Source organism: Asterias amurensis, chromosome 11, assembly GCF_032118995.1.
Source record: "Asterias amurensis chromosome 11, ASM3211899v1".
In the NCBI taxonomy this organism is placed as follows: Eukaryota; Metazoa; Echinodermata; class Asteroidea; order Forcipulatida; family Asteriidae; genus Asterias; species Asterias amurensis.
In genome coordinates this window covers 9218872-9244884 of record NC_092658.1, presented here as the reverse complement: position 1 = coordinate 9244884, position 26013 = coordinate 9218872, and the positions used below count along the sequence as shown (strand labels likewise).

Genomic DNA, 26013 nt, shown 5'->3' with positions numbered 1-26013 from the left:
GGCTTTCATAGTGTCGACCTAGAGTTGTTTTCAAAAGTCCAGCCGTGCTCGCTGATTGTAAAAACCCTCGACATTGCCACTTTATTTAGGTATGTGTCATCGTGGTCTGTTATTCGTGTGTGTTCGATTGGAATAAATCATTTTGACACACGAGTACATGTTTTGGAAATATAAAAATCATCATAGATTTGAAAGAAAACTATATCCACCACCTCACCTTCATTTACGCCATTTTGATTTTAATCACGTCATAATCAGGTGATGACATTTGCATAGAAATTAATCCAAAACAAGACTTTTTCAGAGAAATGTTTTTTTTGTACAAATGAACTTATTAAATAATATGCAGTTTTACCGAAGAGATCGAACCGAAAAGATCATTCGACAATTCCCAACGGCCAAAGTGTGTAAAAGTCACCGCGATATGGAGAGATTTTTTTTATTGCTAACTAAACAAATACAAATAGCAATGTTGCATCAATTTAAAATACATCATGGAATGTGGACTAAAAGATTTGAAGAACTGGCACCAAAGACACTAGCCTATAAATATACTTATTATTTATCAGGAAAGAAAACAACCGCCGGACGGAAACAAAAATAGTACACACACGATTAAATAATTCACAGTTTGAAGATTCGAGCGAACTTGTGTTCGAGTAGGTTTACAAATTATCATGTACAATATCGAGACTTTAGTTTAGTAAATTTTCGTCAGATATTGTCAATGGCTGGCAGCATATTGATTATTTATGACAAACAAAATCTCCAACTATTATTAAAAGTTCTACAATAAAACCGACGGTCCTTTCTCTTTCAGAAAACGCACCGGCCATCGGTTATATGACATTGCCTTGGTTACTCATAATGCATCCTGCTTCGTTACTTCCACAAGTTTCTGGTGATTCTACTGTAGAACAGAACCTTTTATTCGTGTCTGGGTTCAGTTTAATGGAGCTGCTTAAGCCAGAAAATTGCTATAAGCATGACCAAATTAAGCTTACCAAAACAAGTTAACCAGCAAAAACTCAATCCCAAACCACATTATGTTCCATAATATTATGGCTGGTATCCTGCTCTTCTTGAATAAGCAGAATTGTTTCGCGTTGTGATCTGCCTACAGCAGCTCTCTGAAACTGGACCCAGTCTAATGCGTATGTTTTCATAGTCTTTAATTCAAGACGCTACTCAGTATGAATATTTTTAAGGATAATAATTTATAATGATAATGGTATATTTAAATTACCGAAGAGGCAGTACTTTTCTACAGTTTCGAACTCCGTCACACCTGGCCCAGTACGTCACAACTATTACTTTCAGTTGGTATACATGCCACGCTTAGTTTATAGAGCTGCTAAGCAGAATATTAACTTTTGCTTAACTGCGTATAAAAGCTAAGCGGGAATCCAGTGCAGAAAGAGTACACGTTTGACGTTGTGTTTTTGCTGGTAACCTTATTCTGGTTTGCAACATTGTTTTGTGCCAAACTACTGTTTTGTGCTTGAAGCAGCTCCTTGAAATTGGGAGTTGGTCGTCAGCTGCTGAAGGTCCTTTGCGAACTCGCGAAGCATCGTCTCGCGCGCGTGGTCTCCCCTTCCAGTCGCTTTGGATGGCGGCTCTATACGAAGCTGTCCGAGACACGAAGGCCTTGACAAAAAGCCCAGTCCGACAACGGCTCTGGATGCCTCTCCTTGAAGTCCAATATAGGTCGCACATTTTTCAAAAGACGGCGGAGTCTTTAAAGCGCAGCTATATTTCAAAAGATGGCATTTGGCAAGGCTTTTGTAAATTTTTATGGAAGTTTGGCCATTGATGGGGTTGTTTAGAGGTCCATAAGACCGCGCCGTGCCTGACTTCTGACGTTTTGACCAAACTCAACACATTTTTTAAAATCTTGGATCTCATGATTCTTCAAAATTGTTGAACCCCAAATTTAAACTTTAAGTTGCTAAGCTAAAGCTGTGAATCTCCCATGATGCCCGGCGCGCCTATGGCGTTTCGCCTCCTAATTATTGCATCAGTCAGTTTCCTCCTCGGTCCCAGGGGCAGACCTAATTTGACAAAGTCCTCGTCCGTGAGAAGAACAAGTGCTTGCAGATCGATCTCCTCACGTGTAAACATCGGCAGATACTCCGATAGATTCAACACTGCAAGGAAAAACTCCAAATCACTGGTTTGTGAATGTTCTTCGTCCTCGTCCGAGTCTAACAGCTCCTCGTCCCAGGGTAACTCCACAGCAGCTGCTTGCAGAGCAGACGAAGAGGGTCTTCTGGGGTCATCAACAGCTCTGGACACTGTTGGATCCCGATCTCCATTCTTCACATGTTCTATTGTAACTGCATCAGTCAGTAAGTCATCATCGGCTGTGCTGTCTGATGGGTCTATTTTATTTGCCGGTAGACTCTGAAGGCTCTCGGCAACGGGGCGGTCTGAGGTCGGGAGCCAGAAGCTCGACTCCCGGACGTCCGGACGAGCTTCCGGATCCTGACCTTCACTTGGTTCGCTGCTCGTGGATCTCGCATCCGATGTCGAAGAGAACGTTCCTGTGTTGCTCTTCGAGGGTCGACTCATAGCTGGACTGGAGTTGTTGCTTGTAGTTGATATTATACCCTTCTTCTTCTTCACGTAGTGTCCAGATTCCTTAGCTGCTTTCTTTTCTTCTTTCTTGACCCACTTGGCGTGCTCGGCATGCTTCTTGTTCACTTTCTTGACTCTCTTATCAGCTTCATCCAGAGCCTTCTCTCTCATTTTCTTCACCTGTTTCTGGTTCTTGGCTGATTGTTGAGCGGTGACATCGTCCAGGAACGCCAGGCACTGATGATGGTTGTTCTCAGCGGCCAGGTCCTTGGCGGTCCGGTAGTCGTTGGTCAGGGACCAGATGTTACAGCCGAAGGATACCAGGAAGGTCAACGTGTCCAGGTGGTTACTGAGTGCGGCGTAGTGAAGCGCTGCGTGACCCTGGGTGTCGCAGAGGTCTGGATCTCCCCTAGGAAGACAATAAAAAAAAGGAATTATGTTTTAGGGAACACATTTTATTTTAATATACGCCGAACAGTCCTTTTCCGAATAATGGTTGAAATAACAGATCATGAGCTCATGATATTTAAAGGTAAAGTTATTCCTTTGTTTTGGGGACCGTTTGATTGTTTCATATAATCCTTAAAAATGTAGACATTATACGATAAAACTAACATGGTCGCGTTTTTTAGATATCGCCCGACATTCCGGAGCGAATGTTCACGCAGTCTGAGAAACGTTCAAATTTCAAATTTTGCGACATAAAAACTTTTATCTTTTCACATAACCTTATTTTCAAAGTAAAATGTTTATACAAAATGTCGTCGACAGCTGCTGTTAAAAAGGCTTCTAACCAAAAGATTTGTTTGTATTGCTACTCCAAACGTTTATTATTTTCCTTTAAGAAGTTAGTGGGCCTGACATGTTTGTGTTTTTTGATGGGGAGTTTTCGCCACGAGGATTCGACAGAAATAATTATTTTGTATTTTCGAGGAATGTTTGTCAGTCAGTAGATTGTACGTACGCATTGACACATGGTGCAACAATCTAAAAACAAAATCATTATTCAAATTCACGCAAAAAAAAATCGGTTGAAAAATAGTCTGATCCATTTTTGCTGTCATGGTAATCAGTATTCATGAGTACTAATGAATACGGGTAACAAGACAAGATGGCGGCCTCATGACAAAGGTCTATTACCGGTGTACCATCACCTCTCGTTAATGGGTAATTAATCGTGTGATAAGACTAATACCAGATCGTTATCTGCACAATTACATTTAAATTAATTTGGCATTTAACTGGATCTGTGTTTGTGTTTGTTTAAAGAGCTAACAGTTTTAAGTCCAAACAGATTAAAAACGTTGCAAACCATTGTTCAAATACATCACATTTTGTTATTTATCGCATTGAATGATTGCAATTTGTACTAATGAGTTCCGATGTTCGATGTTTATTCCATGGAAATGGTAATTATTGTTGTATGAGAAATATTTGGAGAAGGGCAAAACAGCAAGTTTATTGAAATAGCATTTTGAACTTTTGCATATATTTATCAATTTAATCCAATAGTGAAAAAATCAGTCAATAAACTTTTTACGTCCGGAGATACAGGAAGCGACGCCAAGTCACGCCCCTCCCCCAAAACGGTATGAAACAAATGAAATAAAACAATACAATCTGACTTTTACAAAATGTGATTAACCACAAAAACAAAGCACACCCACAAGAAAAACATTCTGTCTAATAGTTACACACTTTATTTGGTGAATATCTCCAACATTTCGGTCCTCTTCTTTCTCGCTAGCCTATCCTCTTCGCCATTTTACCATTTCAATCTATACTGAGCAGTATGTTGCCAAGCAACGCCCATATATGTACTTAGTTCATCTCTCCATCTTCTGCTTTGTCTCCCTCTCCCCCTCCCCCCGGTTTCTTGGTTGGAGTCCAACTGGTTGTTCGGCATGCCCTGTTGCCATGTCATTGCTATAGTGATCTGCCCATCTCTACTTCTTTAATTGATGGCCTTAGTAATATCCTGCAATCTTGATTTCTTTCTTATAGGCCCTCATTCGCTACTCTGTCCTTCTTTGTAACTCATGTAATTATTCTTTCCAAAGCCCTCTCTGTCACCATTAGTCTTTTTCAAGACGTGTGGTGGTAGTCCAAGTTTCGGCACCACGATAGGGCAGGTATATGATGTACTGATCGAATGCCTTTTCACGGATGATATTATATTGGAAGGGGGCCCGGGTGTTCTCAAAAGTTGTTCTTAAGTGTGCCAAACTTCACATATAACTGGATTCTTCTCTTTATTTCCTCCCTTGTTTCGTTGATGAATGTGGTTTTCTTTCTCACAATATATAGAGCTGTATTGCTTCTCAGTATCCGTATACAACTTTTCTATTGTACCCTTGATTCGCACATCTGTGCACATTTTGTATTATACAATGCTGCTGTTCCAACAAGAAAACTAGACATTAGGTGTTTGTGAACAAACACAAAGCTGTTCCGTGTTCTTTTGCTTAGATTATGTGCTAAAATGACCAAGGAGCCTATAACTGAAAAAAAGTTTGAAATGTTGAATAGTGTCTTGAGTTATGATGCCACTTCCGGTTGACCCCAAAGTAGAGGTCGACATGGGGTCACGGTAACCTAAGGCTAATCTCCAATGCCCAAGGGGTCTAAACTGAAAAAAAGTTTGAAAATCGTTCAATGGCACTTGAGATATGGTCCCACTTCCAGTTGACACGGAAGAAGAGGTCAAAATGAGGTCACGGTTTTTTCCAACAAATTTTAAGACCTAAGGAGTCTATAACTGAAGATTTTTTTTTAAATCGGTTGTGTAACTCTTGAGATATGGTCCCACTTCCGGTTAACCCGGAAGTAGAGGTCAACTTGAGGTCAAAGTATTTCAAAATTAATGTCCATGCCCCAAGGAGTCTTCACTACAGACAGTGTAAAAATTGGTCCTGCACTTCTTGAGATATGGTGCTGCAAGGATTTTCACTGTCAATAGAGGGCGGTATATAAGGTGAGTGGTCCCTAGTTGAATAATGTAAAAACTTGCATTTGACTCAGTATTGTTTGATTTGGTTGGTTTCTTGAGTTCATGCCAGTATCTTTAGAGTCCATTGCCATGTGACAAACTACTTAATGATAAAATCCTTGTATTTGGTTGGTGGTTTGATGTTTGATCTAGTTCGAGTGGATTTTACTGAACTCGTAACCACCAAACTCTGCACCTACGATCACCATTTTCTGCTAAATGTGCATGCGCGGAATAAAATGTGCGAGCTTGGAAGCACACAAACAAAAGAAATCCCTGCTAAGCAGTGTATTTCGCTTGACGTAAGCGCAGAATTCACTGCTTCTTCTAAGCACTGAATCTTTGCTTCCAGAGCAGAGCACTACATTGGGCCCATTCGCACAAGATTTTTCATAAGGTTTATCGCGATTCAGAACCGCAATGCATTTTGGGAAGGAATATGGGGCGGTATCTACCAGTTTCTACGACTCGCGCTCGCAACGCCTATACCTTTGTGTGGGTTCAACAGCGCCCTCTCTTGAAATTTTGCGATTTGCGATAAAACCTTAATAAGCAAGTTCCCATCATGATAGGCCTGGGTGACTAGTGAAATTTACTAACTGGACTAGTCGCACCTCAAACCCAACTACGACACTTGTCAAGATAAATTACGGATTCTCAAGACTTGTGCGGCAAAGTGTTGCAAGCGCACGTTATATTATATGTTGCGAATAGTAAGAAGCAACACAACTAAGTGTTTCACCAGATAGGTAGTCGGGTCAACGTTTGAGCACGATTATAACAGAGTAGAGAAAAATAGTAGTCGCGACTCAAATAATAATTTGTAGTCGTGACTCAAACAATAATTTGTAGTCGCGACTTTAACACTAAAGCACACTAGTCGCCCCGGCCTACTTTTGCACATAAGTAAACCACGGGGATTATCCTGCGAATGCAAATCTCATTTTTAAGTCACTGTTGTTTTCGCAGCGAAAGTTTTGCAGGTCAACTGTAGTCAACTGTAGCATTTTTTTATTGGGAACTGTGACGCTCAAGAACGCATTCCTTGCTAAGCTGTTAAATACACTTAGCGTAAGCACAATTTCATGATTACGTAAGCGCTGCGATTCATTCCCTTAAAAGCCATCGGCCCAGGACCAAACTACACTGAAGCTTTTTAAACACAAAAAGCAGCTAAACACAGCAAATACAAGTACAAGTTGTGATTCAAGGTATTCTGCTCATCTGCAAATTTTTTAAAGCAAAATAATTTGCCTATTGATTATAATAAGTAGCTCTATAACATTTAGCCACTATTCTGCTCAGTTTCTGCTTTTTTATAAAGCAAAATGTTTTGCCTATTTATTATAAGCAGCTCTATACAAGTGACCCACTCAACCACAAGAGAAACGTCAGAATAATAAAATCGCTGCTTTTGTATTCCTGCCAAATAGTTTTTGTATGTCATGGTATAATTTCCGAAAAGAAAGCGAAATGCTTGAGTTAGTTTAGGGTTATGGTCCCCGATTTCACCCGTAAAAGATTCCAAATCCTAGGCGTTCTATTTTTGTCGTCCACGCTTGTCGCCTGAAACGAACCCGGTCAACTCGGTCCCAAACTAACTCGGTCCCAGTCATACGTTGACAGTTTTTTCACTCATTTCTCAAAAACGAACCCGGTCAACTCGGTCCCAAACCAACTCGGTCACAGTCATACGTTGACAGGTTTTTTTTCACTAATTTCTCAAAAACTACAACACCACAGCAAGTAATATTTTAAGGGAAGCTTTCAACTATCATTATCTTCAAAATGTTTAAGTTTAGCGTAATTCTGTGGACACCATGGTATGTCGTCGTCGTCAAAAACGTACCCCTATTTATATACGCACGTTCGTTAAACGAAAACCCTATGCCTCTGTGTACGTCCAGAACTCGGTTAGGAAACGAAGAAACAGACACTGCGCTGTGGTCCAGAACGTATGTAGAAAAACAAGAAAAAGAGACTTGAGTAGACTCCTCTCAAGAAGTCACAACTCATGATAGGTACATACTGAATTGTATTTACCATGGAGAATGGTTAACAATAACATGGAAGTGACTGCATCCAGTTATGTTCAAACGCGTAGAGTCATCTCAAGAAGTCACAACTCATGATAGGTACATACTGTACGGCATTTACCAAAGAGAATATTTCGCAATAACATGAAAGTGACTGCATCAAGTTTACAAATTAAAAATTCAAATGAAGACCACGTGGTTAATTAATGAAGAATTTTTACACTTTTGTATTAGAATAAAGCTTAGGTTCTAAGCTTCAATTTGATATATGATTTAACTATTTTATCCTAATACTTTAGGAGTAGGGGCCTAAACAAAAACGCTGTACAAACGCTATGGGGTTTGAGGCGGAAACAAAGAATAATAATAATAATAATAATAATAATAATAATAATAATAATAAAAATAATAAAAATCTCGACGAAAACAATACCTGTTCCGACTGGATCGGAACAGCTAATAAACTTCTAATGATCAAGAATCACACCAAATTAATTTCTATGACTGTAACGTGACATAACCATAAAACAGAAAAAAAAATCGACAGGTTACGCCAACGAACACCCAGACAAGCACTAAACATAGGAAACAAAATAATGTGGATAATATTGTTTTTCTTAACAGTATTCGAACCAATTTTAACTCAGCCTACTTCTGAATACACATCGTTATCGGGAGCTGAAATAGCAACATAAAAATGCAGGCATTTATCACAAGTACTTGAGATTTGCGCCTATGCAAAGTTTCTGTATATACACTGATTTAACACTATAACAGCAATAGTGCGCTAAATTCAATATTCTTCACTGTTGAACTTTGCGCTGGGCCCGACGATCAACCTACACCAGTGCACTCTACACCAAATTGTTGAGTAAATACACGAATAAAAGAGAGATCAGTTCTGATTGTTCAAATGCTAGCCGAGGCTACTTGGTGGGATCATGGAGGAAGCACGTGACGTGCCTGTGGGCACCTTTATCTGCTGAATAAACATGGTCGACGTCAATGCCTTTCGACCAATCACAATGGATGTAATCGGTCGTTTGGTCTGGTTTGGAGTGGATGTTGTTCTATAGGTTGAGAATGTGAAGGGTCTGTGGTATTCTCGTCAAGTTGATATGTGATAAAGTATTGATGTTTGATTTACAGAAAATGTCCGTTGCCCCCCACCCCTTTAATAATGTTTTGTTGAAATGTCTTTTGGTATAGGGCGACAGTAAGTTGATCGTTGGCTTCCAATGCAATACCTCAAGATACTTCAAAACCTCATGTTGTTTTAATGCAGCCGTCACCCTGTACTTGTGTTTATTAACCTTTAATAACCTTCGAGAAAGACTCTGCTAGGGTCGAAACGTCAGGTCATTAACTTTGTTTTGCATTTATACCATCGGTCCATTTGGTTGGTAACTTGTTTGCAACAGCTAATTTTATTGTCTTAACCTAATAACAAAACATTGGTCATAATAATATTCATGGTCCCATCACTTCCAAACCTAGAAGACAATGAGAAGCATATCTTCAGACTATCCACTCTATCCAAGACTGCACACTTATTCAGTTGTATGGAATTTCTTTGGGGGCCACAGGCCCTTGGTAAATGGTGGCTCTGAAAAAGGAGTATATCGACTATTGTGCTAAAGCTGCCACCAGGGTCCAATTTCGTATAGCTCTGATGTAAGCAAATCAAAGTTCGGGGTCGGTAAAGCCACGAAATTTGTCAATTTCTTCGCTGAGCAAAATGGGTGTAATACCACAAGCAACCAAGTGAACTTTATGGCACTTTGGCTGGTAACAAGTTTCTGCTATTATAGGCAGGATTTGTCTGTGTTTTTAAGCAAGTTGTTGTGTGCTGAGCTTTTAAATTGGGCAATGTACAACATTGTGTCCGTGTTAAACCAATAGTGCAAGTACCTATCTGCTCTATATAGCATTTGAATCCGTTGTATGCTAGACTTGCATGATGTGTTGTGTCCTGATTGTTTTCAGACATGCCACGAACTTTGTTCATCAATCTGGTAAGAGTTTCAGATCAAAGGTTGATTGCACTTCGATACAGCATTTAAAATGACAGTCAGGTCTTGACGACCCCTTGACCGGTTTTTATATTCAGACAATGCATGGGTATTGATAAGCTTTGCTCCCGTTTAATCCTCGATGTTATTATTTGCCTTTTTCTGCCAATCAAATTGTTGCAAAAAGTCTCTGCATATAAAAATTGCAACCGAACTATTAACTGGACCCTGCCGAAATTGGACTGTCGAAAAAAAAAAACACGTAGCGGGATCCATGATTTGTTTTTTTAATTGGCAAGGTGTGAAACCACCGTTTGCCTTCGGTCTGAAACATCCATTTTGTCCACTGTAGGCCTAGCGTCAGGGGAGCTTTATCCATGTTCTGTTTGTACAGTCTGAACCCGGGGCTGGCTGGGGGAAGGGTGAGTTGGACTGGAGTGCCGGCACTCTATCAACTGAGCTATCTAGCCCTGTGTTGGCTGTATTCTTGCTTTGTCAATACCTTTGTTTGTGTTGTATTTTTGCGAGAGATCGGGGGAACTACAATTTCCGATGTTTTTTTTTAAGGTTTTTTGTAATACTTCTTTTTTAAACATTGGCTGAATAAATTATTATCCTATCTTTTTATTGAAGTTCTGCATGCGCTGCCAACGTGTGACTAGACGTCGTCGAATTCCTAGAAGTCTTTCTTATCAAAATCACCTGCCACATCGTCATCACGCATAATAAAAAAAAGTGTTACCTAATAATGTTTTACGAGCGTTCCCTGTGTAAACCCCAATACACACTATAAACACTACTTATATCATGATGTTGTAATGACAATATTGGAGGACAATAGATTAAGCGTTAGGTCAATAAGTATTACGCCATTTTATGTTGTCATGACCCTGCAGTGGACAGAGGGAGAATGAGGGGATGTCCCAGAACAGTCATGGCCCTATAAAGTTCCCGCAATCGCAACGGCGCAATTGCAATACAAACATTTTCTGATTTTGATGCCTTTGAAATGCCGTAATTTGCCTAGATTTTTAAATAAGAATGGGAATACTTTGACTCTGCGTATATTGAAAACAACTGTGCATAGTTTTACAAGAGGCCCATTCCAATGTTTAACAGGTACTGTAAATATAGCAAACAATGGTGTTTAATTTTAGTCTGAAAGTTACTAAATATAAACCTAGATTATACTAATTTCATAGTTCTAGAACAACTTTTCTGTGGAATAGTTGAGAAAACTGTAGCTATGGACCATAAAAAACCCACAATAGCTGACTTCGGTTGTTACAACATAAATGCTGAAAATATTATTTTGTCCTGACTCACACGACGGATTTATATCCAAATTTTCACAGGTTTTTTATTTCATGTTGGTTGATCACACAAAACGCAAACAGTGTCTGCGACTATTTTGTTATCTCTACCAATACCGGATGTATTATACCTTTAGCACAGTTATCTAAAGAAGAATACAATTTATTATACCTTGTAAAGTTGGCCATTAATTGTTATCACATAGCGTTTTCCCATGACATAAATGACATGAATTTCCCATGACACATGACATCGGTGTAGCATGTTTGATATCGGCAAACACGATGACGTGAAATGTTTTCTTCGTTCTCACAGATATTGTGGGAACGGTAGGCCTACATATGGACAGTAAGGCAATAGACACCATTGGTAATTACTCAAAATAATTATAAGCATAAAACCTTTCTTGGTAACGAGTAATGGCGAGCTTTTGATTGTGTAAAACATTGTGTGAAACGGCTCCCTCTGAAGTAACGTAGTTTTCGAGAAAATTCATTTCCCACAAATTTGATTTCGAGACCACATTAGAATTTGAGGTCTCGAAATCAAGCATCACGCAACTTCCTGTGACATAGTTTTTTCTTCTTCATTTGCTATCTCGCTACTTCGCCGACCAATTGAGCTAAAATGTTCACAGGTTTGTTATTTAGTGCGTATGTTGAGATACACCAAGTGAGAAGACTGGTCTTTGACAAGTACCAATAGTCTCCAGTGTCTAAACATAAAAGTCATAGTATCGTTCACATTTGGTTCGACATTTAATCGGAACCTTATTCCAAAGAAGATGCTGATCATTCTCGAATGAATGACAATGTCTTCTGCCGAACTACTGCCACCCAAAAAGCCATCTGGGCTCGGTCACCAAAAAAAGGGAAATTTTTGTATGCCAAACAAAACTTAATGTTACATACAAAATTAAAATAGCTACACAAATAATGCAAACTCATCACAAATTAAGTTAAAATCATTTATTGAAATCGAGCCGTGCTGTGCTAAGAATCACCATGGTGCTACCGCAAACATCTCTTAGTTGACAAGAAGACTATGTTAATTAACATTCAAGCTGCGCTAATTGAAATTGTTGTTATTTTTTATGTAGTAAATATGAAAAACTGTACGTACCCCCTAGACACAAGTAAACGCAATGCGTCCGTGTTGCCTTCGTAGGCTGCCCATAGCGTCGGTGTTCGTCCGAAATCATCCGGTTTATTTGCGTCTCGTCTTGTCGCATCTCTTAGTAAATCAAGATGGCCGTCACGGGCCGCCTCGTGAAAATGATTCATGACTTCACTCTATTTCTTTCGCCTCCTTTTAATAACGCTACACCTCCATGTAAAGGTTCAAAATGGCGGGACGGTACGAAAGAGAGAAACCAACTTGGTAAAGGTTGCACATGCAGAATGAGTTTACCGGTCCGGTCCCTATACTCACGCAATAGGCGGTGTGAATTTCATTGAAATTCAAAACGGACTTTGGAACCGGATCGTGGCATGCGATGGCGGGTAACACAAAGGTTGCGGGCGGAGTCTCGACCGAAGATCAGTCCACAGACTAAACAAAAACTCGACTGTACTAAAGTGTTATCAATGTTTATTATGTACACCGTGCAGGTAGATTCTGTTGTCCCTTGGTGGGCTAGAGCAATTTAAGCGCCAAATGAATGTCCACAATTAGACGAGACTCAATCATGCAATTTACATAATACTACGCCTAGGCCTAGCCTGCCTACTCCATAAAGGGTATGCTTTTTTTTTTAAAGCGACTGTTTAGACTGCTGTTTATTTTCGAGTTTTAATTTGTACCCTTATGGGTGACCGGTAAAAAGAATTTGAAGGAGTTATGGAAGCCCACGTGCATTAAGGCCTATGTCGTTCCATTACAGCTCATGTGATTGGAAGTTATATTGACACAGGTGGAGCCGCGCAGAAATGTTCGGCCCCAACGAACCACCCCGCTATCTCATCGTAAACGCAATTCACTGAAGAGAACTTTTTTGCATCCCAAAGTTCAATGACAACTCTATGTGTTGAAAATGTATGAAAATCCCAGTGGATGAAACCAGACACTTTTGTTTGCTTTGGGGCGGTTTGCTTGGTCCAAGAGCCCGCTCTCTGTGACGTCCTGCTACATCTACGGTTGAGATCGGTGGGGCCAAGCAAAAGAGGAGGGTGCACAGGCAACACCATGTATGCCCTCAACTTATCTTTTGAATGTTGGGGATGCAATTAACAGATTGTGGTATATGACAGGTTTACTACACCATAGGGGCTCTGTGCATTAACTTTTGAGGAGATTAATTTTCGATAGATTTAGGCTTTAGAGTTGTTCACGAAAACTGAAGTCACTTGAAAAAAAGACAAAAAACATTTTCCGAGTAGCTGGGGTAAAAACATTCCAAACAGCTCTCCTGCCAATAATTTAAGGTTTAGTTATTAGCATAAAACCTTATTGTTAACCAGTCATGGGGAGCTGTTGATGGTATAAATATTGTGAGAAACGGCTCCCTCTGAAGTAACGTAGTTTTCGAGAAAGAGGTAATTTTCCACAAATTTGATTTCGAGACTTCAGATTTAAAATTTGAGGTCTCTAAAGCTAGCATCTGAAAGCACACAACTTCGTGTGACAAGGTTGTTTTTCCTTTCATTATTATCTCGCAACTTTGAAGACCGATTGAGCTCAAGCTTCCACAGGTTTGTTATTTTATGCATATGTTGAGATACACAAAGTGAGAAGACTGGTCTTTGACAATTACAAATAGTGTCCAGTGTCTTTAAAAGTAAAAAAACACACCAAAAAACGCATATTTTTCATAATAATTTTATAGCAATACATTGTAGTTGTTACAGGAGTTTTATTGTGGTGGGTGCACCAATAATTTGCGGTGAAAAGCGCCCTCTGCCGTTATTCTTTCTTTATTTTTTGAGGAGTACACTATAGTCTGGCGAACGGCGTTTTGTTAACACGTGATGTTAGTAGAAGTAGAGCGGCTGTTCCTAGTTCTCATAGAAACAGTGCACGAAAGGTCAAATCTACGTGAGTAATTTCCAACTTCGATAGTGTCGGAAGAACGCACTTTATTTCTCCAATTTCTTCTGTAGGCGTGTAATATGTAAGTAAATAATAATTCTAAACCAATAATAAATCAGTATAGGAGACCTTTTGTACGTGAAAGCATTGCAAATAATTGTATTGTTACTTTTAAGTTCAGATATTTTTGTATGCCTAGTTTTCGGACAAAATGCCGGTTGTCGGCCGGGCGGTTGACCAAGCAAGCAAGCAAGTGAAAGGCAAAACTATTACTATCTCTTGAGAACTATATTAATTATTACCTTTGCTCCTTGATAGAACCATCCAGTATACAAGCATTATGAATGTATATTGAGTGTGTGGGGAAGTTTCGGTTGTGTCATTAACACGCAGTTAATTAATACCATCCACTTATTTATACACTGACTGAAGTGAAATACCATCTTTTTTCACCCCGCACCACCAACATCTACAAAAACTTGTTTTTCCCCTAGACCCAGTGACTGGGGCGTTAGATTCCTTTTCCCAAAATGTTTACATTATCGGTCATCTAGCGCCCCAGACCAAGGCCAAGTTGACATTTTCTATGAACCTTTCACACGACAAATGCCCTAAAATTACAAAAATACCCAACGAATTACCTTAAAATTCAATTAAAAACTCCATCCACGGACTGACTGATTGAAATACCAAATACCATCTCTTTTCACCCCGCACCAACATTTACAAAAACTTGTTTTCCCCAAGAATTACCCCTGTATGGAACAATCTTCCTCTGCCTGTTGTCACTGCCCCGCTATCCCAGTTTAAATCCACTCTTAATCTACCCTAGGTGCTTCATCGGTCACACGCGTGCGTAATCTTGGCATGATATCCCATCATGGGACTTTGCAGAGTATTAGTCTTTTATAGAAGTAGAACTTGAAGTATAATTAATAAATACCTTGGACGGTTTCAAGTCTCTGATTGGTCAAAACCCGGTCACGTGTTGGAGTGATAACGGTGGTATAAAGACCGGCTTTGGAAAATAGCGAATAAGTGGCCACTAAATCAGCATACATTGTGTAAACCTTGCGCGTTGCACTGTATCGCACGCTTATTTATATCCCTGTTAGTTTCATTGCAACTTCGCGCACTTACGCGTACGCGCGCTGAAAATGTATCAACTTTAAGTGCGCGCGTTTAACATGTGCGCGCGTATAAACTGACGCCGAGCTCATGCGCGCGTTTTAATGCACAAGGAACAGCTATCGTCCAATCATTTGCCTCCTTTGACCCCAGTGAAGGCGCTGACCAGATCATTATTTAAAAGAGTCACTGGTCTCAAAGGTCAGTTATGTGATTAACGCATGAAAGAGATGGGAACCATCAAAAGCTCAAATATGGCCCCTGAACATGTCTGGAAGTACCGCCGAGAGAAAAGTCACAAAATTTGGACAATTTTAGCCGTTTAATTCGCTAAAAAAGGTATTTATTAATTGGAATAACAGTGTTCGTACCCGGTCTTCACTGCGTGGTAATGACCTTGGTTGGTGGCTGGCGCTGTTAACGGACCTCGCCTCCGGCTCGGTCCGTTAACAGCACCAGCCACCAACCCGGTCATTACCACGCAGTGAAGACCGGGTACTCGCACTGTTATTCCCTAAGTACAAAGGAAACTTCAGTTATTGATGTTGAGTAGCTCACCATGTTGAGCTGTTAAAGGCTCCGCTTTTAACATCGGTCTCATCACTGTCGCCACATTACAGCCCACCTTCGATACATGTCTCCAGCGCTAAGTTTTCAAAGGTTGCAAAATGTGTGCAAATTTCTCCCAATTAAAAAAAAGTCCAATACTACTCCAACGTACCTCATTTTATTCGTTACATTTGAGTATTTTTGACATATCGACGGACGTTATCGCCCGTTTGTATGGCACTGGTACTTTGTGAGGCAATTTTCATGTAAAACGAATAATGTTTTTTACACGGTAACCCTAAACTGCATATAGCGTCTTGTTTTTCGTTGTAAAACCAAAAACAAGTGGAGCAGGACGGCGAAAATTTCATATTGTTTAGACAACAATAAGTGCAAAGGATCTAGCCTATCAGCCATCTTGAATTTTTCCCATTGATATCAATGTAACGAATCCGAGGCAGGAAGAACAAAATAGTCTGGTTCCTATTTGCAAAATGATTATTGGCATTCATTATTGCTGTTCGATACAAGGAACATGACAAAGATGGAGACAGCATGGTAAAGGTATATTAAACTGAGAATCTTCGGTATATTAAGAACCGTTTTAGGCTTCATCTTGTCACTTGTACACAGGAAATAATGATATATTGAGTCAATTTGATATTAAATTTTGGATATAAAATATCAGTTATTAAAAAAAGCTGACATCCACGAAGATTAGCACACAACTCAAAAGTTTTTTAAAAGCGTGCGTGCAAAGACATTGACTCTTGGGATTTATTCAGTGGTGTCTTTCAGCATGCGGCGCCCTGCCCATCCATGGTTGACGTCATTTCCATCCCTGATCAAAATTAAGCTCAAATTCTGTAAATCTCTTACAGGCACTGAACATTATCGGTAATTACTTAAAACAATTGTTAGCGTAAAAACTTAATTGGTAACAAGCGATGGACAGCTGTTGATAGTATAAAACATTTTCAGAAACGGCCCCCTCTGATCTGAAGTAACGTTTTTTTATAGATTAGGTAACTAAATTATTAATGAGACTTTAAAGCACCCGAATTTGTGTAGTACAAGGTTTTTCTTCTTTCATTGTTCTCTTGCAACTTGAGCCAAAGTTTTCACAGATTTGTTATTTTATGCGTATGTTGGGATACACCAAGTGAGAATACTGCCTTTAAATGTGTATTCTTGTTTCTTCACTGTTTCAGAAACCTCAATAGCACCATGGGTGATGACCACGTAAAGACAGCTCTGGAGAACTACACCACTGCCCCCTTCGACGCTCGATTCCCGAACACAAATCAGACCAAGAATTGCTGGCAGAATTACACCGATTTCCACCGATGCCAAAAGCTGAAGGGAGAAGATTACGAGCCGTGTGAGTGGTTCAAGAAGGTGTACAAGTCCATGTGTCCATTTGCCTGGGTGAGTTATCTTCATTTACTAGGCCTGGGCGAATTATTCGAATATCCGGTTAATGGCGAATAGGTTTTCCTATTCGTAACCGCGAATGCCTTTTTTTTCTTAACCGGATATCCGCATAGGGCGCGAATACCTATTTACAAACCGGATATTTCTGTAATTACAACCGAGTAACCGGATATTCTTTAATATCCGAATATCCGCGGACGTCGGGCGACAACTGACATGAATGTTTTCTCTGAATCCTTATGAAACTTCTATTAAAACAGCATATATTAAGTATTGAACTATGCTCTCCTCCGTGAAGATTTAAAACAATGACATTTCTGACGTAATTTGTTCAAAGATTACAAAAGTTTTCCTTCACGTAGAGTCAATCACGATCAAAAGAAAAAGCAAATCGCCATCTTTAAATTAGATCCGGTCATTTTTATGAATGAACCGAGTGACACTGTCTAAAACTTATATCAATCCGCCCATATGATCTCATTCACAAACGAACAGCGCCCTCTAGCGGCAAAAAAAAAAATTTTTTTTATTTTTTACTTTTTATTTTTTATTAAATAGCGCCCTCTAGCGGCGAAAAAATTATTCGAATATCCGGTTAATTTCGGATAGTTGGCCAGCGGTATCCGAATAACAAAATTTCACTATTCGCCCAGCACTATCATTTACAAATAGACTCCTTGCATTGGCCGCCATCTTTGATGAAACGCTCGCGTGTGAAAGGCTATCATTGACCAACCTCGCTACCATGGGCAGCGCGCCTTATCACCCGCTTGCTCTGTGTACGTCTCTAACCCCTGGGAGGGAAACTCTGATCCGTATCTTTGATTGGCTATCATGTACATGATTTACGCGCAAAATATGAAACGGTGTGCGTCTTCAAAAAGCTCTATACGCTGAAACGCGTGCGTATAAAGATGTACATATTCACGCAACACTGACCACCAAGTTTATGACTTAATACATACACTGTGTGTATTCTACAACTTTCCACACAGCGCATCCACCCTGTGCGCGACTAACACTCAACACAGAACATATCAACCACAGGACTGATCGTAATATCCAATATATCTGGATATTTTAAAGTCACACTTCCAGGGGTTATGATCGAGCAAGGCATGCTGGAAGAAAATGGCGCGGCGAGATCGATTACCCCTGGGAACGAGGTTGATAATTGACTGAAAGTCCTGTGCAGGGCGTTACTTTTCCATTGTTTGTCGTCAAAGATGGCAGTCAATGACGTCATGTGCAATCCATCTATACCAGATGATTTACCTTTTTTGAGCAGCTGCAAGCAGCTTGTACAAAATGCAAAAGTGGTCACAAATGGTCACAAGATACGACTTTACTTCTATCTGAAGACATACTCTGTGTCTAGTCCATGCTAGGATTATTCAATGCACAATTTCATTACCTGCTTGTTGTAGAACTACTGTACTCTGGCCTGAAAGAGAAAGGGCACCAAGTTGTCATTTCCTTTGAGAAGGGCACCTCTGTGAGGAAGTTGTAACTTTCTATTCAAATGTTCAAGAAGTGCCAAGCAAGGCAATGACCAAGGCCATGGTGTCTCTGTGAAGCAACAGGGCTTCGCACTATACAGTCACACTTCCAGGGGTTACGATCAAGCAAGACATCCTGGGACTAATTTTGTTGTGTCTGTTTTTCTTTGTTTTGTACCACGCCTTGAACACCCAGCAGGTTGGATATTTGCGCATTACAAGTCCTATTATTATATTATTTTATACATGACATCACATGATATCACAAAAACTAGAGAATCGACCTGCCGCCATCTTTCTGGGCAAATCATGTAGGTGGGTGTGTGTGTGTTTGATGCGGTTAGTTGTGCACACAGCTCTACCGACAGGCTAGGCAGCAGCTACCCTAAGGGTTTAACCTCCGAAACATCACATAGTTTAAAACAAAGTTAACACGTGATCTCATCTGCATTAAGGAACCTTCTCGACTCTAAAAGCCAACGCTGTGACCACCCTGCGGCATAGAAACCAAGAACACAGTAACATACGGCCAGAGATCATTTATTATACGTAGCTCAAGAACCCTCGGCTTCCACACGTTAGGAATGCGAATACACTAGATCTGTTGGCATGTGACTTTCAAACATTTTCTCCTGCCAGTTGTTTTCACTCCATCTTATGAACTTTTAGTCATACACTTTCATATAACAATGTTTAGTTTAAGAGTTCCTTATGTTCTTTAAATTACATGTAGCTTCATGCCTGTACAGTGCATTTTGGGTCCTGCCATAGAAGGAATGCACTTTCCAAGAATGATTTATTATTATTAGTTATTATTGTCTTGTGTACAGTTCTTAGGATGTTCAGATGCTTACGGTTTTTACATGAAATGGACTACATCGATCATCCCTCAATTGTTAGTTCACTTAACCATTCCCACTTACTATTTCAATTTTTTCTCTTTGCTTTTTCTGAACTACAGGTAGAGACTTGGGACGACCAGAGAGAGGCCGGAACATGGGCAACCAAGATTTGATGAGAGGGATCCGCTCAGCACCTAGGAGACCCTCAAATCCTGTCTGCTGTTAGTTTTAGGGTACCTAATTTTATTCTCAGAAAAAAAGATATTATTTGTTGTTTGAAAATATCCAGGCACATCTTTTCAGTCAATAAGCTGCCCCAAAAATGACCACTTTTATAAAGGGGTCATTTTGGGGCATCATCAACACTAGTGACAGGCACAGAATGGAATGGAAGCAAAGTGTTTCATGGCTACATTTTAATCTGTGTTTGTTCCGATTGAACATTTAATTCCGGTGTGATATTCCTAAAAGTTTTACATAAAGACAGTATTGTACAAACCATAATTAATCACTTAACAAACACTGTGCATGTTTTGTTTTTCTGAATGGAATTTTATAAATACTTTTAATTGTTGCAACAGTTTGTATGACGCAACTTTGGCATCCATATTTAATTTAAATAAAGGGAGAATATTTAACCCGTTTTGAAGAGTAACTGTTCACAATGGGTGGTGAAAAGTCATTGCACTATATTATGATCAACATGAACACTCAGCCTCGCTACCATTGGCAACGTGCCATATCATGACCTCTCATCACTTACCCCTGGAAAGGAAACACTGATTGGCTAACAAAAAGTGACTGCTTTGCATGCAGACATTCAAGCACTTTTCAGGTGCGTAGTACGCAAATGTATATTGTATTTTCGATGCTACACATTTATATTTACATGTATATGGTCACCGTAAATTGCATACAGTTATTGCATGCGTAACACTTGATCGAAAAAGATTGATAGGGGTCTATTTGCTGTATGAATTGATGCGTCTTTTGACATCACACTCTGCATAGTCTACAGCACAGAATGAATCAACAGCAGGACTAATTTGGTTATTTCAGTCACACTTCCAGGGGTTATGATCAAGCAAGACATCCTGGAAAAGACAAAAATTGCACGGCGAGAGCGTACACTACTGGGAACGAGGTTTCATGAATGTAGACTTTGGAATAAGCCATTTGGGAGATTCACAGGTTTTGTTTTTGGGAACTAATACTTTACTGATGTTCATGTTACCTTCGCATTTATCAGATGACCATTAATTGTTTGAATTCTATACCAGTTTATAACAGGTTCTCTGTCACCATTCAATGCATTGTTGCCTCCGATCATAAGCCACAGATGGTTGTTGCATTCAATCTACTAGCCCCTTTTTGATGTAGTGTTACCAAGTTGGATTTGAACCAAAGACCTTGTGAATCAAAGTGAAGGTGTTCTACCATCAACACGAGTCGCCAAACACATCCAGGCATTCTGACATGGAACAGTTCTGATACCAGAAGACAGTCTTCACCGAAGAGAGTACATGCAGCTTGCCTGGTTGTTGAGGCCCTGTGGTATTACATCCAGCTTTGACTAGTCAAGAGAAAGGTACATGTTCATCTGGTACTGGGTTTGTTTAAATTTGATTTAGGTTGGGCTCTGGGCTTCGTTTCACAAAGTGATTTGTGTTGTGATATTACATTTTGCAAAGCCATTCAGACCTTTTATTGTGTGAAATGGAGCCCAAGTTCATCTAACAACACTTGTTAGTTCCTAGAGATGCCATTAGATATAATAAATGAGTTTTGATTTGACCAGAAAATGTTTATCAAATGTAAATGAGTTTGTCATTTTAACCATTTTTAATGTGATTGCATTATAGGGCACAATTTGATCAGTTCACAAGTCTCTGGCTATATTCTTTGCATATTCGGCAAAATTTTGCAAGTACATGTACACAAGGATACAGCTCTGTTAAATTTTCAAACGATTTGACAAGTTGTACACATTTGCCTGATATCATTTCAGTGTACTTGTACACTTTTTCGAGTGAAACGTTCACAAGGCTACAGCCTTGTATACTTTCTCGAGCGAAACATTCACAAGGCAATTTTTCGAGCGAAACGATCATTATAGCCTTTTACACTTTTTTGAGTGAAACGTTCACAAGGCTACAGCCTTGTGTAATTTTTCAAGCGAAACAATCATTATAGCCTTGTACACTTTTTCGAGTGAAACGTTCACAAGGCTATATAGCCTTGTATACTTTTTAAAGCAAAATTTGACAAGTTCATAAGGCATTTTTAGGCAAAATTTGACAAGTATACAAGGCATTTTTAGGCAAAATTTGATAAGTACACAAGGCTATAGCCTTGTATACTTTTTTAGGAAAAATTTGAAAAGTATACAGGGCTATAGCCTTGTATACTTTTTTAGGCAAAATTTGACAAGGCTATAGCCTTGTACACATTTTTAGGCAAAATTTGACAAGTACACAAGGCTATAGCCTTGGTTACATTTTTAGGCAAAATTTGACAAGTACACAAAGCTATATACATTTTTAGGCGAAATTTGACAAGTACACAAGGCTATAGCCTTGTATACATTTTAAGGCAAAATTTGACAAGTATACAAGGCATTTTTAGGCAAAATTTGACAAGTACACAAGGCTATAGCCTTGTATAATTTTTTAGGCAAATATGACAAGTACACAAGGCTATAGCCTTGTATACTTTTTTAGGCAAAATTTGACAAGTACACAAGGCTATAGCCTTGTATACATTTTTAGGCAAAATTTGACAAGTACACAAGGCTATAAGCCTTGTATACTTTTTTAGGCAAAATTTGACAAGTTCACAAGGCTATTTTTAGGCAAAATATGACAAGTATACAAGGCTATAGCCTTGTATACATTTTTAGGCAAAATTTGCCAAGTATATAGCCTTGTATACTTTTTTAGGCAAAATTTGACAAGTATACAAGGCTATAGCCTTGTATACTTTTTTAGGCATAATTTGACAAGTATACAAGGCTATAGCCTTGTATACATTTTTAGGCAAAATTTGACAAGTACACAAGGCTATAGCCTTGTATACTTTTTTAGGCAAAATTTGACAAGTATACAATGCTATAGCCTTGTATACTTTTTAGGCAAAATTTGACAAGTATACAAGGCTATAGCCTTGTATACTTTTTTAGGCAAAATTTGACAAGTATACAAGGCTATAGCCTTGTATACATTTTTAGGCAAAATTTGACAAGTAAACAAGGCTATAATAGCCTTGTATACTTTTTTAGGCAAAATTTGACAAGTACACAAGGCTATAGCCTTGTATACTTTTTTAGGCAAAATTTGACAAGTATACAAGGCATTTTTAGGCAAAAATTGACAAGTACACAAGGCTATATATAGCCTTGTATACTTTTTTAGGCAAATATGACAAGTACACAAGGCTATAGCCTTGTATACATTTTTAGGCAAAATTTGACAAGTACACAAGGCTATAGCCTTGTATACATTTTTAGGCAAAATTTGACAAGTACACAAGGCTATAGCCTTGTATACTTTTTTAGGCAAAATTTGACAAGTATACAAGGCATTTTTAGGCAAAAATTGACAAGTACACAAGGCTATATATAGCCTTGTATACTTTTTTAGGCAAATATGACAAGTACACAAGGCTATAGCCTTGTATACATTTTTAGGCAAAATTTGACAAGTACACAAGGCTATAGCCTTGTATACATTTTTAGGCAAAATTTGACAAGTACACAAGGCTATAGCCTTGTATACTTTTTTAGGCAAAATTTGACAAGTTCACAAGGCTATAGCCTTGTATACATTTTTAGGCAAAATTTGACAAGTTCACAAGGCTATAGCCTTGTATACTTTTTAAAGCAAAATTTGACAAGTTCACAAGGCATTTTTAGGCAAAATATGACAAGTATACAAGGCTATAGCCTTGTATACATTTTTAGGCAAAACTTGCCTTGTATACTTTTTTAGGCAAAATTTGACAAGTATACAAGGCTATAGCCTTGTATACATTTTAAGGCAAAATTTGACAAGTACACAAGGCTATATACATTTATAGGCAAAATTTGACAAGCACACAAGGCTATAGCCTTGTATACTTTTTTAGGCAAAATTTGACAAGTATACAAGGCATTTTTAGGCAAAATTTGACAAGTATACAAGGCATTTTTAGGCAAAATTTGACAAGTTCACAAGGCTATAGCCTTGTATACATTTTAAGGCAAAATTTGACAAGTACACAAGGCTATATACATTTATAGGCAAAATTTGACAAGCACACAAGGCTATAGCCTTGTATACTTTTTTAGGCAAAATTTGACAAGTATACAAGGCATTTTTAGGCAAAATTTGACAAGTATACAAGGCATTTTTAGGCAAAATTTGACAAGTATACAAGGCTATAGCCTTGTATACTTTTTTAGGCAAAATTTGACAAGTATACAAGGCTATAGCCTTGTATACATTTTTAGGCAAAATTTGACAAGTAAACAAGGCTATAATAGCCTTGTATACTTTTTTAGGCAAAATTTGACAAGTACACAAGGCTATAGCCTTGTATACTTTTTTAGGCAAAATTTGACAAGTATACAAGGCATTTTTAGGCAAAATTTGACAAGTAAACAAGGCTATAATAGCCTTGTATACTTTTTTAGGCAAAATTTGACAAGTATACAAGGCTATAGCCTTGTATACTTTTTTAGGCAAAATTTGACAAGTATACAAGGCTATAGCCTTGTATACATTTTTAGGCAAAATTTGACAAGTAAACAAGGCTATAATAGCCTTGTATACTTTTTTAGGCAAAATTTGACAAGTACACAAGGCTATAGCCTTGTATACATTTTTAGGCAAAATTTGACAAGTACACAAGGCTATAGCCTTGTATACATTTTTAGGCAAAATTTGACAAGTACACAAGGCTATAGCCTTGTATACTTTTTTAGGCAAAATTTGACAAGTTCACAAGGCTATAGCCTTGTATACTTTTTAAAGCAAAATTTGACAAGTTCACAAGGCATTTTTAGGCAAAATATGACAAGTATACAAGGCATTTTTAGGCAAAATTTGACAAGTACACAAGGCTATAGCCTTGTATAATTTTTTAGGCAAATATGACAAGTACACAAGGCTATATACATTTTTAGGCGAAATTTGACAAGTACACAAGGCTATAGCCTTGTATACATTTTAAAGCAAAAATTGACAAGTTCACAAGGCATTTTTAGGCAAAATATGACAAGTATACAAGGCTATAGCCTTGTATACATTTTTAGGCAAAATTTGCCAAGTATATAGCCTTGTATACTTTTTTAGGCAAAATTTGACGAGTATACAAGGCTATAGCCTTGTATACATTTTTAGGCAAAATTTGACAAGTACACAAGGCTATAGCCTTGTATACTTTTTTAGGCAAAATTTGACAAGTTCACAAGGCTATAGCCTTGTATACTTTTTAAAGCAAAATTTGACAAGTTCACAAGGCATTTTTAGGCAAAATATGACAAGTATACAAGGCTATAGCCTTGTATACATTTTTAGGCAAAATTTGCCAAGTATATAGCCTTGTATACTTTTTTAGGCAAAATTTGACAAGTATACAAGGCTATAGCCTTGTATACTTTTTTAGGCAAAATTTGACAAGTATACAAGGCTATAGCCTTGTATACTTTTTTAGGCAAAATTTGACAAGTTCACAAGGCATTTTTAGGCAAAATATGACAAGTATACATTTTTAGGCAAAACTTGCCAAGTATATAGCCTTGTATACTTTTTAAGGCAAAATTTGACAAGTATACAAGGCTATAAGCCTTGTATACATTTTAAGGCAAAATTTGACAAGTACACAAGGCTATATACATTTTTAGGCAAAATTTGACAAGCACACAAGGCTATAGCCTTGTATACTTTTTTAGGCAAAATTTGACAAGTATACAAGGCATTTTTAGGCAAAATTTGACAAGTATACAAGGCTATAGCCTTGTATACATTTTTAGGCAAAATTTGACAAGTATACAAGGCAAGTATACAAGGCAAGTAATTTGACAAGTATATATAGCCTTGTATACATTTTTAGGCAAAATTTGACAAGTACACAAGGCTATAGCCTTGTATACATTTTTAGGTAAAATTTGACAAGTATACAAGGCTATAGGCTTGTATACTTTTTTAGGCAAAATTTGACAAGTATACAAGGCTATATAGCCTTGTATAAATTTTAGGCAAAATTTGACAAGTATACAAGGCATTTTTAGGCAAAATTTGACAAGTATACAAGGCTATAGCCTTGTATACTTTTTTAGGCAAAATTTGACAAGTACACAAGGCTATAGCCTTGTATAAATTTTAGGCAAAATTTGACAAGTATACAAGGCATTTTTAGGCAAAATTTGACAAGTATACAAGGCTATAGCCTTGTATACATTTTTAGGCAAAATTTGACAAGTATACAAGGCTATATAGCCTTGTAAACTCTTTTAGGCACAATTTGACAAGTACACAAGGCTATAGCCTTGTATACTTTTTTAGGCAAAATTTGACAAGTATACAAGGCTATAGCCTTGTAAACTCTTTTAGGCACAATTTGACAAGT

General features: G+C 38.3%; 2 protein-coding genes across 2 annotated transcripts; one reads left to right on the top strand and one right to left on the bottom strand.

Moving 5' to 3' along the window:
• Window positions 1–218: 218 nt before the first annotated feature.
• On the bottom strand, window positions 219–12370 carry LOC139943785 (pre-mRNA splicing regulator USH1G-like). The gene is made up of 2 exons (XM_071940593.1): window positions 12051–12370; window positions 219–2986 (listed from the first exon to the last, which is right to left on the bottom strand). Exons 1-2 carry the CDS (start codon window positions 12209–12211, stop codon window positions 1954–1956), a joined length of 1194 nt encoding a protein of 397 aa, XP_071796694.1. The 5' UTR covers window positions 12212–12370; the 3' UTR covers window positions 219–1953.
• Window positions 12371–13901: 1531 nt separating this feature from the next.
• On the top strand, window positions 13902–21209 carry LOC139944502 (cytochrome c oxidase subunit 6B1-like). Its single transcript, XM_071941535.1, has 3 exons — window positions 13902–14037; window positions 16844–17060; window positions 19527–21209. The coding sequence occupies exons 2-3, from the start codon at window positions 16860–16862 to the stop codon at window positions 19578–19580; spliced, it is 255 nt and encodes an 84-aa protein (XP_071797636.1). The 5' UTR covers window positions 13902–14037; window positions 16844–16859; the 3' UTR covers window positions 19581–21209.
• Window positions 21210–26013: the final 4804 nt, after the last annotated feature.

Bases quoted from the DNA above. Each gene is read 5' to 3' on its own strand.
- LOC139943785 (XM_071940593.1), bottom strand. From the start codon at position 12,211: ATGAATCATTTTCACGAGGCGGCCCGTGACGGCCATCTTGATTTACTA. The intron at 2,987-12,050 runs GTACGTACAGTT...TTGTCTTCCTAG, and splicing joins CGTTTACTTGTGTCTAGGGG to GGGAGATCCAGACCTCTGCG.
- LOC139944502 (XM_071941535.1), top strand. From the start codon at position 16,860: ATGGGTGATGACCACGTAAAGACAGCTCTGGAGAACTACACCACTGCC. The intron at 17,061-19,526 runs GTGAGTTATCTT...TCTGAACTACAG, and splicing joins CCATGTGTCCATTTGCCTGG to GTAGAGACTTGGGACGACCA.